Here is a 19,739-nt window from a genome sequence, read left to right on the forward strand (position 1 = left end):
TAAATAACAAAACTTTGAATAATTTGAATATTTAATCAATTTATGTTCGGGTTTGGTACTATATTTTCGGATCGGTATCGGGTCTGTTCCTCGGATTCATTTTGCCAAACCCTAATAATTACATGAAAAACAAATATCAACATATTTTTCAAAATATACATCCGTGCAGGCGCGCAGATTAAATATTAACATATTTTTCAAAATATTTTGCTATCAATTTTGGTTCGGGTTTGGTATTACACTTTCAGATCAAGATCGGTTTCATTCTTCAGATTTTGATTTTTTTCAAGCACTAATATTAACATAAAAAACAAGTAGCAAAATATTTTTGAAAAATACACCCGCGCGGGTGCGTGGGTTAAAATCTAGTTTAGTATTTACAGGACGACCAAGTTTGTTCATTTACACCAAACGGCATGTTTGGTGAGTGAGAAATGGTTTTGTTTACATTAACTTAATTTGATCCAACCCCTCTTTTTTTTCTTCGCCATTAATATTTCTTTTGAAAAAACAACAATTCCGTTATATAAGTAACTAATCGGTTTCAACCATCCTGCTGGCAGATCTCCCACCATATTTCTTACCAAAAATAAAATGAATTCAACGATGTTGTTGGATGTTGTTACTTGTTAGTACACATAACTTGATAAATACACTTATGTATGTTAGAGCAACCTCATCAGGAAAATATCTCACATGGAGTTCTGGACAAATAATATTTATATTTAAATGTAATTAAATTATATTTTACTATTTTCAGAAAAATTGAACCATTTTAAAAGATATATGTGGCATAAAAAGTTCTGATGGGTATCTAAAAGCATTTGATTTAAGATAATTTTATGTCTTTTTCTATTTTCCCTTAACTATTTTTTTTCTGAAATACTACATAAAATGTCTCCAGGTTCTCTTATATGCTATTAAAGTTCAATTTAGATAAACTAAATAGATATAATTTTATCTTAACCAGAAGAAAAAATGATCCAAAACCAGATTTTTTTTATCTCCACTCAATATTTAGTCATACTAGTTTTGTTTTCAAATATGTTATATAAGGTGATAGCCGTAAACTAAATTTGAACACAATGTTGAAATTATCTAAATATAAGTTATACATATACAATTAAACCAATTCAAAACATAAACATGTACAATTGGCGTTATGTGTGATTTATCAGGATTTTTGTGTTTTAGATAAGCTAGATATATTTCATCTAATCTGAGTAACAAAGTTTTTCCCACTTCAAACAAATTCTTAATTAGGATATACAAATTTCCTGTATTTAAAAATATTAAATTGAATCTTAAATATAATAATGAATTATCGCCTGCACTAGTTAATAATAACAAAAATCTTTATAAATATATATGTATATATATATTTTTGTTATTATTAGAATCGCACCGCAGTTGTTTAACATGTCGCTATTCAGACCAATATATGTGAGTAAAATTCAATTTTGAGTACTTAAAACTATTTTTAATCCATATAACTATGTTAGAATATCTGTAAAATAACTTTTTTTTTACTTTTTGCTAAACTTCAAATTTAAGGTTTGATAGTGTTACTTTCCAAAATTAAAGCTTTATAATGAGTTTTCTAAGTTTTATAATTTACACTTTATTATTTATTGAAAATAATTAATATTCTACAACTTGTATCATAAATATAAAATATACAATAAATGTAGTTTATAATACTCTTTATGAATATATTCAATTTGAACATGAGGTAATAATATGATGAATTCATTAACATCAGTGACTTTTGATTAAGCCATATTTATATATATAACATTTTGAAACTATTAGAAATTTTAGTACTATTTTAATATTTTATTTTCTATATTATAGTTAATTATAAAATATATATAGTGCTAAGATATATGAAATTATAAGGATTAAAATGATAAAATAAAAAATTGATAATAATATTAAGAAAAAACATAAATATGAAGGTTTACGGTTTCATTGTGCAAAACTTTTTAAGGTTAGTTTTGAAATGCACGAAACTTTGTATTTTTATATAAAAATTTTAGAATTTTCACATAAACCATATCTAATATATTTTTCTATTTTTTTCTCTAAAATACAAGATTTCTATAATATAAATAAAATATGCTTCAATGTATTTTTCATAATAAAAATCTTCAAATATAGAGTAAAGTATAGAGATCTATAAATGGAAGAAAAATAGCAATTTTTATTTTATAAACAGAAATAGATATGGACTGAAATAGTTTTTTTTTTAATGCTATTGTAGAATTAAATATAGAAGTGGGTTGAAAATCTTTTAGTCATTTTTGTTTGACGAAGTTTAAATATTAATGTCATAACCATTATAAACGATTAAAAAAATTAAGGTAACATTAAAAGAGTATTATTGCATGAAAAGTGCAGATGTCGCTACTTTAAAATATTAAATTTATTTATATGAAAATAATATCCAGTTTTGAAGTCTACTATAAAGTGCGGACTAATAAATAATTTATTAAAAAAAAAAAATTTATTTAACTTCCAGTATGTTTAAATCCAGTTTGTTTGTTTTGCTAGCTATATGAATGAAAGTTTTTTTTGATCAAAGGGCCCCTACATACAATGCTTCATTATTATTTATTTTTTTTGTAAAATACAATACTTCATTCTTTCCTCTACAGCACTAATGATTAATGAACACTGGAAATATTCAAAATCTATACGTTTTTTTTTGTTTTCTAACGGAAAAAATAATTTGACACGTTGAGTAGAAATATACAATCTAGAAAATATTAAAACTGTAAAGTTCTTGTGGTGCCCAAATCTCTTTATTCCTTTGGCAGATTGAATTTAAAACTGAAAATAGAAAAACTGTGGAAAAGTTGTAATATTTTTGCAAATCTATTTAATAAAATAGAAAGAATTACTTTTTTTTTTTTTTTGGTAAACAGAAAGAAAGAATTACTTAAGAGCCCAAAAGAAAAGAAAAAAGCTTAATTAGTATTTTATCTGTGACTGTGTGTGTAGTGGCACGTGCCAGCCTTGCAACAGTAAAGCTACAAAATCGTTCATGTCTGAATCCGTCGACCTATATATATTCCCGTCACGACCGGGACTTTCTCTTCCTCTAATCCAACGGCTATCTTTAATTTCTCTCATAAATCAACCATCAGATCTTAATCTAACGGTCTATAATAATTATCAGTTTCATTCCTCTCCTTTTAAATAGACTCAAACCCAGACCAGTTCAACTCTCCTGTCTCTCTCTGAAGTCTAAACATATTGAGCTTCGCCGTTAGATGTCTCAGGTACCGGAAAATTGATAGACAAAGAGAGCAAAAACTCACTGTAACTCGTGTAGTTAAGGATCGTTATCTCTCTCGCGTTCGTGATGCTTGTTACGACGGTGACGCGGAGGTTAGTGTACTCTCGCCTGAGATGTTGCCGGAGAAATCGAGAACTTCGGTTGTGACCCTTTCGTGATCGGAGGTTTTGTCTTTTTCCGTGTTTTATAGTTTTAGAAAACTTTAAAATGGAAGGTCAGGCGAAGCTGACGAGGACACAGTCGTCGTTGCTCCGGTCACCGTCGACGGTACGTTCGTCTTTTCACATCTTTAGTTTAATCTCCGACGATGTCCCTCACCAGAAGCAAGATCTAGAAGCCGGAGAGAAAGAAGAGAAGCAGAGGAGATACCCGCCTAAACCATTCGGGTCAAGTCCTCGAACCGGGTTAACCCGAATCAATCCGGGTCTAGCCTTCACGATGGTCTCTCTCTCTTTTCTCAGTCTCTCCTCTTTCTTCTTCTTCGTTGTATTCTCCAAAACCGATGAGCTTCTCACCTCCGAGAACCTCCTCCTTGCTCTGATCTTCGTCGCCGTCGCTCTCTTCCTCGCCTCCAGGAACAAAACACTTCTCAACCAAACCAAACTCGCAATCACCAAAGGCTTTCAGAGCAAGAACCGGTCAAAACCGGTTCAATGGTACATCGGCGAAACCGAAACCAAACCGGAGAAGGCCACCAAGCGGTTCGTTAAAGAAGGTGTTCAGTTCTACAGCAACGGAGACTTCTACGAAGGGGAGTTTCACAAAGGGAAGTGTAACGGGAGTGGTGTTTACTACTACTTCGTGAGAGGGAGATACGAAGGTGATTGGGTCGATGGGAGATACGATGGTCATGGGATCGAAAGCTGGGCTAGAGGAAGTAGGTACAAAGGTCAGTATAGGCATGGTCTTAGACATGGTTATGGAGTTTACAGATTCTACACTGGTGATTGCTACGCTGGTGAGTGGCTAAATGGTCAAAGCTATGGGTTTGGTGTTCAGTCTTGTGCTGATGGTAGTTCTTATGTTGGTGAATCAAGATTTGGTGTCAAGCATGGGCTTGGATCTTACCATTTCAGGTAAATAAATAAATCATCAGTAACTTTTAATTATTGAAATTTAAAAACATGAATAATTTTTTTTGGTTTTATGTGTTGTAGAAATGGAGATAAGTATGCAGGAGAATATTTTGGAGACAAAATACATGGGTTTGGTATGTATCGTTTTGCTAATGGTCATTGTTATGAAGGAGCGTGGCATGAAGGTCGTAAGCAAGGGTATGGTGCTTACTCGTTTAGAACTGGTGATGCTAAATCCGGTGAATGGGATTCAGGGAATCTTGTAACATCTCTTCATTCTACGAGCGAGCCGGTACGCAGAGCGATTCAGGCTGCTAGAGAAACGGCAAAGAAGGCCGCAGAGAACCGGAGACGAGTAGATGAACAAGTGAGTCGAGCTGTGGCTGCAGCTAATAAGGCTGCAACGGCTGCAAGAGTTGCTGCGGTTAAAGCGGTTCAGAATCAGATGGATGGTAAATTTTGTCAAAGTTAAAAAAAGAAAATTGTAAATTTTTGGTTTGTTACCGGTGTAATCTGTAACCCTGATTGAAGCTAAAAGAATGTAAGCTTGGTTCAGAGGTTTTTTTTAACAATGTGATTTTCGATCTTTATTACTACTTCTGTAACAATTTGTACATAAAAGAAAATGGGAAATCTTCTTTTTTTTTAAATCAACGGCTTGATTGATGATGGAGCCTTTTTATTTGTTTTTTTTTATCGTATCTTTGGAAGAAGTGATGTTAGATTGATATTATTATGATCTTGATCTGGATCACTAACATGACGATTTTATATTTTTGTTACAACTAATGGCAAACTTTTTACTCCGTTATTACACAAATTTTATACTATTTAGAACATTCCAAAAGACACTTTATAACTTCAAATACAAATATTTTTACTCTCCAAAAAGAAACTTCAAAACTTCAAGTAAAACTCTATATTTGAAATTTCACTATTCAAAACTTCAAATTTGAAGTTTAATATTTTTATTTGCATTTTGGTCCCTATAATCACACATCACCTTTATGATTCATAAATATTTTCTAGTTTATTATTTTAATCCTAAAAAAATTATATCTCATAAATATTGTAAATTTTGTTTACAGATTTTAAATTTACACATAAAATTAAATAAAACTTTAAAATAAGATTTAAAATATTTTAAACTAAATTTAGACAACAATAATATACAAAAGAAATTTTACAAAAAGATTTTAAAAATTTACATGAAGACATAACTATTACACAAATTTAAATATTACAACAACACTAATAATCAGGTAAGTTTGATCTGGAACCTTCAAAATTTTCAAATATTGTCCAAATTTTTTTGTGTTAGTGAAGATGGTTGTTGTTGTTATTGTTTTTGATGTCTTTTTCTTACAATTATTTCTTGTTCATATCGAATATATTCACGAGTATTAATATCATCGAAAAGAAATTAGTCTTTTAGCAATATTTTATGTTCATTTTTTACTTTCTTGTTCCGATTTAATGTATTTACAAGTATCAATATCATCTCATTTCAACAACTTTTAGCTTGTAATCTACAAAATAAAAATGAGGAGAGTCATTTTTATTTTGAAATGTACTAATAGATCATATATGCATTACGAAAATCTTTTATGGAATAATATGATATTTTGTTTGAAGTTTAATATTAATTAAGCTATTTTTTTAATAGAATATTTATTAATTAATATTGTTGTGATATGTTTATATATGTGCTAATTATTTATAAAAGTGTTATGAATTCAAATTAGTTATGACAAATATAAGGACTATATTATAGAATATAAGTAGTTTTGAAATTGAGTTTGAAATTTTGCTTTTGGAAAATAACATCTTTAAACTTCAAATATAGAATTTTAGAAACTTTAAAATAGATTTCCTTTATGGAGATGTTCTTAATTGCCCACGAAAATAAAAATAAAAAAAGGGGAGAAGGATGAAGAAGAAGATTATGTTCGGCGCTCAGCTTGACATTCCCCAAAACATAGCGACTAAACTAATGACCCAATGTCGTGATCCAGAAAACATCAATTGCATTGGTACCATACTACCATAACATTGGTACCATACTATACCATAACACATTTATGGTCTCTGCTCCTAGTATCCGACAATGCAATAATTCTATTTAATTGTTTTCTGCATTTTAAAATGCTACATTGTTATCTGGATTCTTATTAATTTCCACTCCCTGTGTTTCACATTATAAGTAGATTAAAAAAAAATTGTTTGTTTCAAAATATAAGTTTCTTTTATTATTCCATGTAACTTCTACTTTTATTGTTACGTAAAATATAGATTTATTTATGATTGGTTTAACTATACTTGATGTATATATCAAATGATATTTTAAAAATAAATAATACATTTTTTAATCTGTGTGCATTCAACTAAAACTACCTAGTACCTACATACAAAAAATAGAGGGAGTATAACGTTAGCACTTGGCAGTTTAATTTTGTTCCAAATATTCGAGTTTGAATAAGTCTGCAAAAATATACCATACTTCTAAAATATGTTCAAGAACTTTATGTATCAACATATTGACCCCGACTTTGCGATGCGGCGTCAATATCAATGTTTTATTTTGTATTGACTTTACTCATAAAGGCAAATTTGAAATCGGTTTCTTTTCGTTACTTTGAAATTTGAATTCTAGATGATAGCAATGTGTACTTAGTTGTATCATTATGGATATAAATAAGAATATCAGACTACTTAATCAATCATAGAAATAGACATGCTCAGTAGTTAAAAAAAAAAGAAAAACTAGTTTGATTACGGCAAGTCGACAATAACACATCCAATACCATACATGTTTCGTCGCATAAAAGAAATGTGGAAGCAGCCACGTGTCTTTATCGATAATCATATATGTGAGGATGTTATTGAATTTATATATCTGACCTTATCCCTTTCCCTTTCCCTTTCTTATATTCATGAATTATATACGCCACTAATCACATGGTTTCTTGTTGGATTGGTCACATCAGATAATACTCCAAGCAAAGATTAGTATATGTACCAACATCTATTCATTTGGTATATTTCATCTCTAATTCTATAGCAATATATACAATTATCACACATCTATTCATTTAATTATCTTTGTTTCTTAATTACAGCCCCGCATGTAAAAATTTCAGACAGCATTTTAACTCAAATGTTTAATTTCATTTAATTTCAAACTTTGAAGTCGCTAACAACTCCACATAAATTAATTATCCTGCAGAGAGATAATCACTGGTCTATAGATTCCCGGAAACAAATAGCACTTCGCCCTAAAATTTTTAAATGCATCTATTTTAGGTTTGAATATTTAGCTACGACAAAAAAAAAAAAAAGAATATTTAGCTACGACAACGAGTTACTTTTACAATAAGAAGGAAAAGAAAAATGAGAATATTGTAATTTCTTTATTTTATAAAGGTTTTTCAAGAATATTTTAAGTTCTAGCATGCATTAATGGTCAACAACATATGATAACATACTCAATAGACATATATACGTACCCTCAATAATTGATTTGTAAGACCTAAAAACTGAAAAAAACATCGACCTATATTTATAAATTATTTATAGTATTAACTAAGATAAAATAATTTATAACATTAAGATTAAAAACTACTAAATAACTAAAGTCGGAAGTGGAGGAATGCATGTCTATGCTTCATCTCGAATAATCATTTTTCTGAAAATTTTATTATTTAATGCAAGAGAGTGCAAATGTTTCAAACCAATATTAAACCCCTGTGTAATCGTTTATCTGGCATAAGTATAATACTAATATCCACACTATCCATTTTTCAACTTTTCATTATTTGAAATTCAAAATATGAGTTGACGAGTAAACATCTCCAACGCAATTATCATGCTTTCAATAGTATTGAAACTATCTTATATATATTTATTCATATATTTACTTTTTTAGCATTGATCTTTTCTTCTCTTTTTATGTAACTAACTACAAACATGCAAACAGACAACATAATTACAAGTTGCATTATTTGAACAAAATAAACTCAAGTTGTCTTTTCTACCTGATGTCTTAAAAATTTGGAGTTTGTCTATGGGCCCATTTGGTTGGCCCATCTTCCCAATTACTCCTTAAATTTATTTTAAAACAAAAATTGTGTATCCTTAAATTTATTTTAAATGCAATTAAATTTTTTTTTGATGAAAATGCAATTATTGATTCGAGTTTTAGTTACACGTGAATGCTAACTAGGTACTAAATTACATAATTGATATTCTATATTCCAAAATTTAACTGTGTTCTGCAATAACAGGTTGAATAGTGATTATTCTGCAACAAATACATTGAATAGTAAGTATGATATATATCATATGTGTGGATTGAATTGATATCATCCTTTAATATGAGTTGTTATCATGGTTTAATATTTTTATTTTATTTTTCAAAATAGAGTAATTTTATAATATTTTGATAATACTATATTTTAAAATAGAAAATAGAGTAATAAACAAAAAATAAATATATTACTCTATTTATAGATTAAACTCATTTTTATTCTATTATAAAATAAAAAATAAAGTATTACTTATAACATTTTATTCTAAATTCTATTTTTTTTTAAAAAGAGAAAAGGATTAAAGATGTTTTATGAGGTGATATTCTGGTAGAATTTTTTCTTGAAACATGTGATATCATGGTAGATTATCTATCTATACTATTATTTGAGAAGTAATTTTGCTTATGTGTCAGGTTCTCCATGATTTTAGCTAATTTTGTTTATTTGTCACGTTTTGATTAGTTTTTAGTTTGAGACACTAATTTATTAGTTTAAATAATATTACTATTATAAATTTTATAATTAGAAATTATTAGTGATTTTGCTTATTTGTTAGTTCTCCATTTTAGATAATTTTGCTTATTTGTCATGTTTTTATTAGTTTTTAGTTTGAGTCACTAATTTATTAGTTTAAATAATATAACTATTACAAATTTCATAATTAGACATTTTTTTAATTTTACGAGTTAAGACCAATTCTTATTTTGTCCTTTGTCATGTGATGTAAGAGGTTTTAAATTCTATAAGTTTCTTTTTTCTCATTCATTCCAAGTTGTCTCGGTTATAGTTTTTTCATCCTATAGGTATATATAGTGTGTCCTGATTGTTTTAATTGCTTGCATTCTTTTCATCACTTTCGCTGATATAAATGTTCTCTTTCCAGTGGTTCAATCATTTTGTGCAGATGGTTCGAGTTGCTTGCATGAAGGGCTATATATATCAACAACATCAAAGCTTGGTTTCTCCCTTCTCTCTCTAGATCTAGAAATATTAAGATAGGTCAATATATTTATTAGTAACCAATGAAATATTATCATTATCTCAATTTGTTTTAAGAAAAAAAAATTTCTTCTAAATTATCATTAAATTTTATTTTTATTTACTTTTTATTCATTTTGTTCTTACATGGATTTTGTGTGTTTAAAAGTTTTAGACACTACATCTCTGGTTTAAAAATGTAAAGTAGATTAAGAGAGACCCAAAATTCACATTCTTACTTTATTTTATTGTGTGAAATATTTGATATGTTGTTATGGCTCATGGTTTCATAGCTTTTTAGCTTTCCTTTGTGTTAAGATGAATAAACTGAGATGAAAATAAAAAATTGAAATTTTTTTAAATGATTAAGAATATACAGAATAATTTATCATGTTATTTAAATATTAATAATTATTTGTAAGATAGATTATGCATGCATATGCGGATAAAACACCTAACTGTTTTTATTTTTAACATATCCATTGTAAGAAGATTGTCAAGATATTGCCTTAATTTTTAATTTTAGTTAAAACAAAAAAACTGCAAGGCACATCATTACGATATGGCTTGTAAAAGGAAATGGACAACAGGTGTGAGGGTTTCGATAAAAGACAAAGCATATGAACTTCAGCTTAAATACAATTACACATAAAATATTGATGTGCTCAAATTATCCTATAACAACTTGTTCAAATAAGAGATTGATTGCAGTATTTAAAAATCGAATCCATATGAAGCGTGGATCACACAATAAACTTTAAAATTGAAATTATGTAACAATATTAAAAGACATAAAATCGGTTGTGAGATATAAGGAAAAAGCGTCAACACTTTGGGAATTCAAATAACCAATCAGAACTCAAATCTATAGATATTAAGGGTGTGATACGAACCGTCTTATAACTCGAATTCAATTAGTTAGATATCCAGCTTTCGCTACGAGTCCAATCAGATGTCTAAATCCTATTATTCCAACTCTCGTATTTGAATTCAATTATTCAAGATAAGCATTAATGTTCAGTTCAATATGTCACTAGTTTTCTAAACCAACCCTCACTGTATTTATTAACCTAGCTCAACAGAATTATATTCAAGAGTTGAACCCACTCTCGTAGTTGTCGATTATTCTATGATCATATTTTTAGTTAGCTATTTTATAATACAAATAATAAAAACAATCATGTGAAGGATCCAATGAATTGCATTAGAAAGTAGAGATCGAAACATTGGAGTGTCAATCAAATTTCTCAAAGAGTCTTCTGATCTTTTCTTCAAAAACTCTCTAAAAATTCTAAAAAGTTTAGTCTAAAAGTAAAAACTATAAATAGGTCTAAAAGTGGCCCAATGATAATTTTATAATTTGTAGAATTTTTTGACCCAAACTTGATTCCGAGTCTGCCCACATAATCGCGTCGGTGTCAAGCGACACCAAAAAGATGTCGATCAACATTTTTTCAAAATCTCGGCTCTGGCTTTTATTTTCATGCATAGATACGAGTTTCGTCATCTTTAGTTTTATAATTTCATAATACTCTAAAATATATCTAGATCTAAAAAAACTTTAAAATAGATTCGGAACATAATATAAAAACTCTAAATAAGATTTATACTATGATTAAAAACTGGTAAAAACCATAATATATCAATTATTATCTTAAGGTTACTAGCAAACAATTTTTTTTGGTACGAAGTCTCTTTTCTCAATACGGAAGTGTTTGGCGTGCAGAGCTTGGCATCGCATGTTTGGTACCTACTGATTTTTGAAAGCGACCAAAAAAAAATCAAAACAAAAACTTTGTTTAAATATATAGTACTTTATTGTATTTTTCTTATTCAGTGGTTATGAAATCAATCTTCTTCAATACGTCAAAAGAATGATAAGCCTGTCATCCGCCGCCAGTTTTCAGTATCAGGATAAGTAGAAAAATCTAGTCGTGGAAAGACTGTGTATTAAAAGCCTACTCCAGTCGACTATCTTGACATTCGTAGATTATATATTATCTTAAGCATGACCACAATTATTTTTTTTTTGTAACTTGACCACAATTATTCATTCCGTTGTAAAACTTTTTTTGTTTGCTTATGATGACCACAATAAATATATGATCAGACAACACTTCAGAAACACTGTATATCATCGAATATTATTATTTCATCACGAGTTTTGCTATTTGCTAGTAGTAGTTTTCATCGAATATAATTATTCAAACACTGTATATTTCGTCATTCGAATACTGAAACTCTGAAATTGCATAGTAGTCCCCACTTAAACTCGAAAGCCAGGCCCAGATCATTGCAGGTGTTCACTAGCGTAAAATTAACGTGCGAGTATCTTTATGTTCAATGCAACTCGTAAGCCTATTTACTCTAGAGTTAATTGGCTTTTGTCATAATCGGGTTACTAATTAGCTCTATACACATGAATGGACATTAATATTTGTATGACGATTTTATCCTTCCTGCATGTCCATCCATAGGTCAGTAGTGTCAGTTCCTCTGAAACCTATATGTACATGTTTGTTTTGTGATTCATTCCCCGAAACACACAAGTTATTCTTTAGCTTTTTGTCATCTCATTTTTAGTCAATTTTTTTTATATTTCCTAATTCTTTTTCATTTTTTTTTCTTAACTATTTTTTCACTTTTTCTCCTATTTTTCTTTCCTCTCCTACTTTTCTTTCATCTCATCTCATTTTATAGTTATTTTCAAAAAAATACAACCTTAGACAAGTGAACCAATTCAATGACTTGAGTTTGAGTTTGATACCAACTAATATAAAATAGTTAGATTATCGTTATTAAAACTGTTAATGGTATAATAGTAAAGTTTAATGTGTTACATTCATAAATTGCCTATAACAAATCACTACATCAAAATATGATTTATGTTCTAATGAAAAATAACATGAGGCTTAACAACTAATATATTTATTACCGTATAGAAAAGAATAATATATCTATGTAAATATGTATATTTATTATATGTGTTACAAGAAAAGTTTCAGCTAATACCTATGTTAACAGCTACTATAAATTTTGAAATGATACATTAATTATTAACAATGTACCATAACTATTGTTACATGCTATATGTGTTGTTTTACTCGTTAACTTATATTTTAGTAACTAACTTATTTGTTACATGATAAATTATATATTGGATTAATAACTAATACTGAATTATAAAAACTGGTATCATGTTATTGATTTTTTTAACGCCTACATATACCACTTAACTTGGTAATTAAATAAGTATCATAACATATACTATAGTGTTAGCATTTTTGACATGTATCATATTTTTATAAATATATGATAATACACCATACCCAAAAATGGTAACACATGCGTTCTAAATGTAAATAAAAGATATATAAAAATTACTAATTTTCATCATCAATAGAATCACTATCATAAATTTTACTAGTCTTATCAAAATTTGGTATCAGATCATCTTTGGATTTCGTTGAAATTTCAAGATATTGGCATCTAAAATTTTATGTATCTTGTTTTAAATATGATGGATCAGCAAAGACATTCAAAGAAAGAGAAAGAAATGAAGAGAAATAGAAAAAAAAAAAGAGAGAATGAGAGTAAGAAAGAAGAAAGAGAAGGGAGAAAGAATGGCTGGGAGAACTGCAGAGGAGAGAGACTGTCAGAATGAGTTGCAGGAGTGCTGCTACGGAAGGGCACCTTTGTAAGTTCATCTCTCTAATTGTATAGGTTGGACTGGATGTGTCTCATTATGGACAAACTTCAAATATAGACTTCTAATATGGGTAATTGACTAATTATCCCTTTACTCTAATACTGAGAAAAGATTTGATAGGCATAAGTCTAATATATTTTTTTATTAAAAAGTTTAAAGATGATATTTTTTTTTTGGTAAAAAGGGATAGTAACTTTCTAAGCATAGCAATTTCAAGTGAGCACAAAACTGAGGAAGTTTCAAGCAAAGAAGCAATGATCCGAACAGTATATAATCTTAGAAGTGTGTACACGCATACTCTGTCCTTTCGAATTCGAGTCTCTTGGCTTGGTAAGCGAATTTTAGCTTTGTCCGAACAAAATAACATCAACTATAGGCCTTTAAAGATTAATATTTCTACAAAAAATTAGAGAAACTAGTAAAAATAATAGTTAAAGAAACTATAAAAATAACATATTTCTATTTGAAAACAATGTTTGTGGTCTTCAAATATTCGTAAAGGTGGGTACAAAATCGGTAATGGGACACAAAATGTCCATGTACGCTGCAGCCCAGATCAGGAAAGAGTATTGAGCAGGAGACAAATCATACGGCTTCATTGTCTAGTCCTAGTAACTGAGTTTAGATGTCCCTGTGATCAGTGCCGGTCCGGGTGCATTTGGCGCCTAAAGCGAATTAAAAATTATTGCCCCATTAATCATAATAATAAAATTCTTATCAGCCATTAAAATAAAATTTATAATAAAATTTTATATGGTTTTAGAAATTAAAAAAAAAACTATAAAGTTTTACAAAAGATATAGCGAAAAAAAAGCAAGAGAAAATATATATAAGAAAAGTCAAAACTTTAGAGATTAATAACAAAAGATAATTTAATGGCCGTAGCAAATTGAAAAAATAAAATAAAATATATGGTTTTCCCTAAAACGAGTTATCAAGTTATCAATGTCTCAATCGTAAATGTAATTGATTTTATTTAAAACAAAAATTTATTTAATTAGGTATTTGTGATATATTATGTACTCCAAAAATATAGACAGTTGTTAGAAAAGGAAATAAGAATTGATGGTCGAATCTGTTAAATATCATGTCCAAAATCTTTTAAATTATTCAAAGGGCAGAAATGAAAGTAAGATTGGATAAGCTGACAATCGAATCCGCCACCTGCGGTTAAAATTTTCAAACACACAACCACCTTACCAAAGGAACTTACATGGTTTTGGCGCCCATAAAATATAATAGATTGTGGCGCCTGAAGCACCTGCTTCTTGCGCTTTACCCCAGGGCCGGCACTGCCTGTGATACAATCTACAAAGTTAAGAATCGTATGAATGTGTTATTAAATCACGTTATATATATATTTTTAAGTATGGGATCCCGTGATCTAAATATGAAAAAGAAAAACCCACTGAATAATGTCCTTCTATTATATATCTTCAATACTTTTGTTGTATTAAGTTTTAAAGCCAACATATATCATAATTTACTCACATCATGTATTTGTTTATGCATATATTTGGTATTCGTATAATCTTAGATTCATTGAATACGATCGGAATACATATCCACTCAGGAGCGGAGGAAGCTTTGAAGAAGGGGGTCACTTGACCCCCTATTACATTGTTTTATATATAGTTCAAGTTTTAAAGATATATGAACTTTTTGCCCAAGAAATGTGTGCATTATTTGCTATACCAAACATTTTCAAAGCACATGAAACAGTAAGATTCCTCTGAATATAGTACACTATTCATAATAATATTTAATCAAACAACTAAATAATTAGTAAGAGAGACATCGATCCAGAAAGTTTTGCTCACATATAAATGATCTTATTGCGTTAAAATTAAAATAGAATATAATGATCTTATTATGTTAAGACTTTTATAATTATTAACTGTTTCTTGTTACTAAATCAGAATTTCAAAGCAAAGGTAATGTGCTGGATTAGAAAAATCAGGTCGATACTCGGGCCATATCATATACACGTGAACCAGTTGAAAAATGAAACAAAATCTGATTTATTTCATAAACATACGGAAAAATTCATATACAATACAACACACTATATTCTTTATTGTTATTACCATTGATTTAAAAGGAAAATTCACATGAGAAATGTCAAAAAGTGACAGAAATTGCATCTTGTTCAAGTGATTTTCCTAGGCACCTATTAAATCACCGCAAATTAAAAATTTGATAGGTCCCAATATTGATATATAAAATAAAGCTTCAATTATATTACAGTCAGTTATCATATCCATCGTCAATTCTCTCCAAGCAACAAAGAATTTGAAAAAGTATAACTACACAAGGGTAAACTAAGTAATATATTATAAAAATTTTAAAATGATAAAAATATATATAGTCTGAACCGTCGGATCAACTGAAACTCCAAAGCGGAATATCAGCATCTTCGTAGAAGTACTCATCGACCATATTCATAGTCGAATTCAGTTCAGGGTAGTAATCAAACGGAGCTCCATCACCGAAGAATAGCATTTCATACCATGATGATGATGTATCCATCAAAGACACACGACAGTCCACGAAAGGCCCTATCAAAGACTGCATCACATCATCATCATGATGCTGATCATGATCGGGGGGTGACGAGACGGCTGACGAAATACAAGGGGAAAAAAAGTCGAATGAGTTGTTGGCAGCTTGAGCGGCAATTCTTTTGATAGATTTCGGGGACAAAATGGTACTTTCGTCTAATAGAAAACGAGAAGAAGAATAAGAAGTGGGGAAGTTGAGATTGGCTTGAGGGCCTTTGATACACAAGAGTGCAACATCGTAAGCCCTAGCTGCTGCCTCAGCTGTTGAGTAAGAGCCTAGCCAAATCCTTGTCTTTTGGTTTGGTGCCCTAATCTCAGACACCCATGATCCCCAACTTCTCATCCTCACTCCTTTGTACTTCTTAATCTTATTCTTCTTGCTCTTGCTCTTACACGAAGACGAAGATGAAGAATGAGATGGTGAAGTCAAAGACATGTCCTTCTTGGAGCTGGTTTGGATCTTAGGTTCTTGTTTCACCATGGTGTAATGTTGTTGCCGTAGCCCGTAGGTTACTTAGACTGGTTGGACAACGATGTATTGATCAAGTGACGAAGATATTGTTCTTGAGTTTTGTGTTGTTATGTATAGCTATTTTTGGATGAGTGTTAATGTGAGGTGGATATTATATAGAGAGATGATATGGGAGACGAAGAATGAAATATTATTTATAGACATAAATCTAAAAAATAGAGTCAAATGTAATATGGTACGGTTTCATGCATATGAATGTGACATTGGTGGTGCATGACAGGTGTTTTTCTTCTCATAGCAAATTGTCAAATGTAGCATTTTTCTTTTTTATCATAGAAAATTGTCCATTATCATTAAGACTTGTTCCTTTCTCATTTATAAATAAAATGAAATTATATTTTTGGGATCTTATTATTAATTCGAATTTGGATTCTTTATGTGATGCATGTTAAGGCTTCGCACTGCACTAGGGTTCGAAGAATGAACCCGAACATGGCCTTCTTTTAACCTTTTTATAGTTCTGCATCTTCTTATTAAAAATTCGGATGTTAATTTAAAATATAATTAACAAAACATCTTGGAATTTAGAGAAAAATATGTATATATAAAGATACCAATCACTATCAGTTATATGTCATCACGTAGACATCTGTCAATTGGTTATATACTTATATACCAAAGATATTTTTCTTTAATACTAGTATTGACTATACTTATTATGTCAGGAGATTACACATTACAGCTACGTTTTAACGCGTTAAGTCATATACGATCTTTCCAAGAAAGAGACCGCGTTGCTCTATGTTTTATTCTCTAACGGTTCAACTATTGCATTTAATCTTTAGTTACTCTCCCTGATTACCGTATCACACGCTTGTTTTTTCTAAAAAGAAACTTGACGGTAAAATCTCCCAACGTGCACATAAATGTTATTTTTTGCAATATTTTTTTTTTAAATATTTTACTTAATTATTTTACTAGATGATACGACCTTGTCTAAGCTTTTGATAATGGGTTTAGATCTTTCCAAAACATATAAAAGCTAAAAATAAAACATTTCATCCACGGATTACACTCTAAAGTTGGTGATGGATAAATAATTTTGACCGGAATAACCAAGTGATTGACGTGTAGGATACACAAAAGGCCCTAAATGATGATTGCTCTTCAAACTGTGAGTATATTACCCTACGTGGTTAAGAAGATTTGTTTCGGAGATCCAATTTTTGCAAACGTTACAATGTTAATAAACAAGAGATTCAATAAGTTTAAGGAAGATTTTGTTATTAAAAAGTATCAAAGTCCAAAGTGGGAATGTTTTTAAGTTTGCAAGACAACTTGGTATGAATAACATTTTTTACTATCATGGCTTGTGACTTTGTTACAACTTACGCGTAAACAACAGATATACATTTGATAACCATAAAATGATAAGAAATGAAAAAGGAGGAGCCAAATTAATATAACGAACAGTGAAGTCAGACGAGTGTGAGAGAAGGTGATGATGCTCAGAAATTGATAAAAGACTACAGCTGTTCTCACTCTGTCTCTTTGCTACTCGTTACCCAAATCCAAACCGCGTTGTCTATCGTCACACTCACATCTTTCAAAAACATTGTTTGAATTATGAAAAATTTACTCTAAGAGACACAATTCAAGTTTCCAATTACGCTAAAAGACACATTGGATATTGAAAGCACTTTCTCAAGTTAAATTGACCAATAAACCTTTTAACTAGTATGTAAGTGAGCTTGGTTACATCTCCTAACCAGAAATAACTGATTATAAACTGAACCATCCAATAATTCATTTTTCTTTCTTTTTTAAAAAAAATTCAAGTCTTCTTCTGGAAACCAACGAGACCAATTCCTTTTTTTTTTTTTTTTAAATTCAATTCTTTTGCTCTAGATCTAGAAATTGTAAAAATGGAATGTGCTAAATCTTCACCTTTATAATTTTTGTTTTGTTTCGTATTCTTTTTCTTTCTTGTATCATGATTTCAAAATTTAAAACTTATATATATATGAGAATCAAACAAGTTAAACGACAGTGACGGTGATGACCACCGCAAGACATCGGGGCCCGGTGAGTCAGGCTTTGTTGCTTTAATACAGCCATGAAAGAACTTTGTCTCTCGTCTAAAGCTTTTTTTCTTCATCCATGACCATCTGCTTCGATCTATACTCCACGCTACAGAAAGCTCTACTACCATCTCTGATGTATTCAAACCAGAACAAAAACACATCTGAAAAACATAAACACAAGTCGTATAATAAAGATAATTGTGGATGAGAGAATTGTGGACGTCAAAGTTGTGGAAGAAAGAATTTTGTGGACAAGATAGTTATGGACAAGATACTTTGTGAACAAGAGAATTGTGTTAACAATTTTTATAGAAAAGCTATGCAATTGGCTGTTTTTTATTTCAAATTTTTGTACAATCAAGTGGAAAGCTCAAGTACGCAATGTCTTAGACTTTGTGATCTTACGAACCATGCATGAGAGCATGTGTACTGATTCAAGGATATCTGGAAACTTTCCTATCATCTATAAGGCTCATGAACGGGTGATATTGTGGATGGTGGTTTATAGATGAATGTATCGTGGATGGGTTTCTCATGGATAGTGTGTCGTGGATGGTGTCGTCTCGTGAATAGTGTATCGTGGATGGATTTTTCCGTGGATAGTATGCTGGGTAGTTCATGGATGAATATATCGTGAAGAGTATAAACAGAAGTTGAGGAAAAAACAAGTTACTCACAATAAAAAATATTAAAAAAACATGGAATTATTAGAAAACAGAGCCTTTGTGTGGAGAGTATAAACATGCTCAATCTCCATCATCGCTTTCCACTGTTCACCATCTCTTTCACTATAGCTTCCAAGATAACAAGCTTCTGACGAAAACGAAAACTTTAAATTCTTCACCAACTTTTCTCAACTTTTTGCAACCATTAATTACACTCCATAAAGCATGTTTTCTTCCAGCTGTTGATCTACTTTCATCAAAATGATCCGACGTACACGATCAATTCACGTAAATCCACATATCTAACTTCTTGCTTTATGACTTTATCATTAATTGTAACTACAAAGAAACTGAGTTTCCTTACGTTTGCATTTTTAAAACAAACAATATTTTTTTTACCAAAAGCAAGGTTATTTCTGTCATGAAAAAGACAGCTGTCAAAGTTACATGTCTTATAGAGTAAAGTAAACTCAGAAAGTGTCTTTTTATGTAAGTCTCTCTTGAATTATGAGTTTGTTTAGAAAACAAATGATATCTTAATTCCAGATTGCTTTCGAAATATATTTTTATATCAAAATAAATATTT

General features: G+C 29.9%; 2 protein-coding genes across 2 annotated transcripts; one reads left to right on the forward strand and one right to left on the reverse strand.

Annotated features, from left to right (window-relative positions):
* The first annotated feature begins 461 nt into the window (after positions 1–461).
* Positions 462–5,059, forward strand: LOC103829360 (phosphatidylinositol 4-phosphate 5-kinase 3). Its single transcript, XM_009105027.3, has 3 exons — positions 462–3,393; positions 3,492–4,377; positions 4,459–5,059. The coding sequence occupies exons 2-3, from the start codon at positions 3,509–3,511 to the stop codon at positions 4,847–4,849; spliced, it is 1,260 nt and encodes a 419-aa protein (XP_009103275.1). The 5' UTR covers positions 462–3,393; positions 3,492–3,508; the 3' UTR covers positions 4,850–5,059.
* Positions 5,060–6,005: 946 nt separating this feature from the next.
* LOC103829362 (ethylene-responsive transcription factor ERF012) lies at positions 6,006–17,084 on the reverse strand. Its single transcript, XM_033274972.1, has one exon. The coding sequence runs from the start codon at positions 16,411–16,413 to the stop codon at positions 15,754–15,756; it is 660 nt and encodes a 219-aa protein (XP_033130863.1). The 5' UTR covers positions 16,414–17,084; the 3' UTR covers positions 6,006–15,753.
* Between the last annotated feature and the right edge of the window lie 2,655 nt (positions 17,085–19,739).

This window comes from Brassica rapa, chromosome A07 (genome assembly GCF_000309985.2).
Source record: "Brassica rapa cultivar Chiifu-401-42 chromosome A07, CAAS_Brap_v3.01, whole genome shotgun sequence".
NCBI classification, from domain to species: Eukaryota; Viridiplantae; Streptophyta; class Magnoliopsida; order Brassicales; family Brassicaceae; genus Brassica; species Brassica rapa.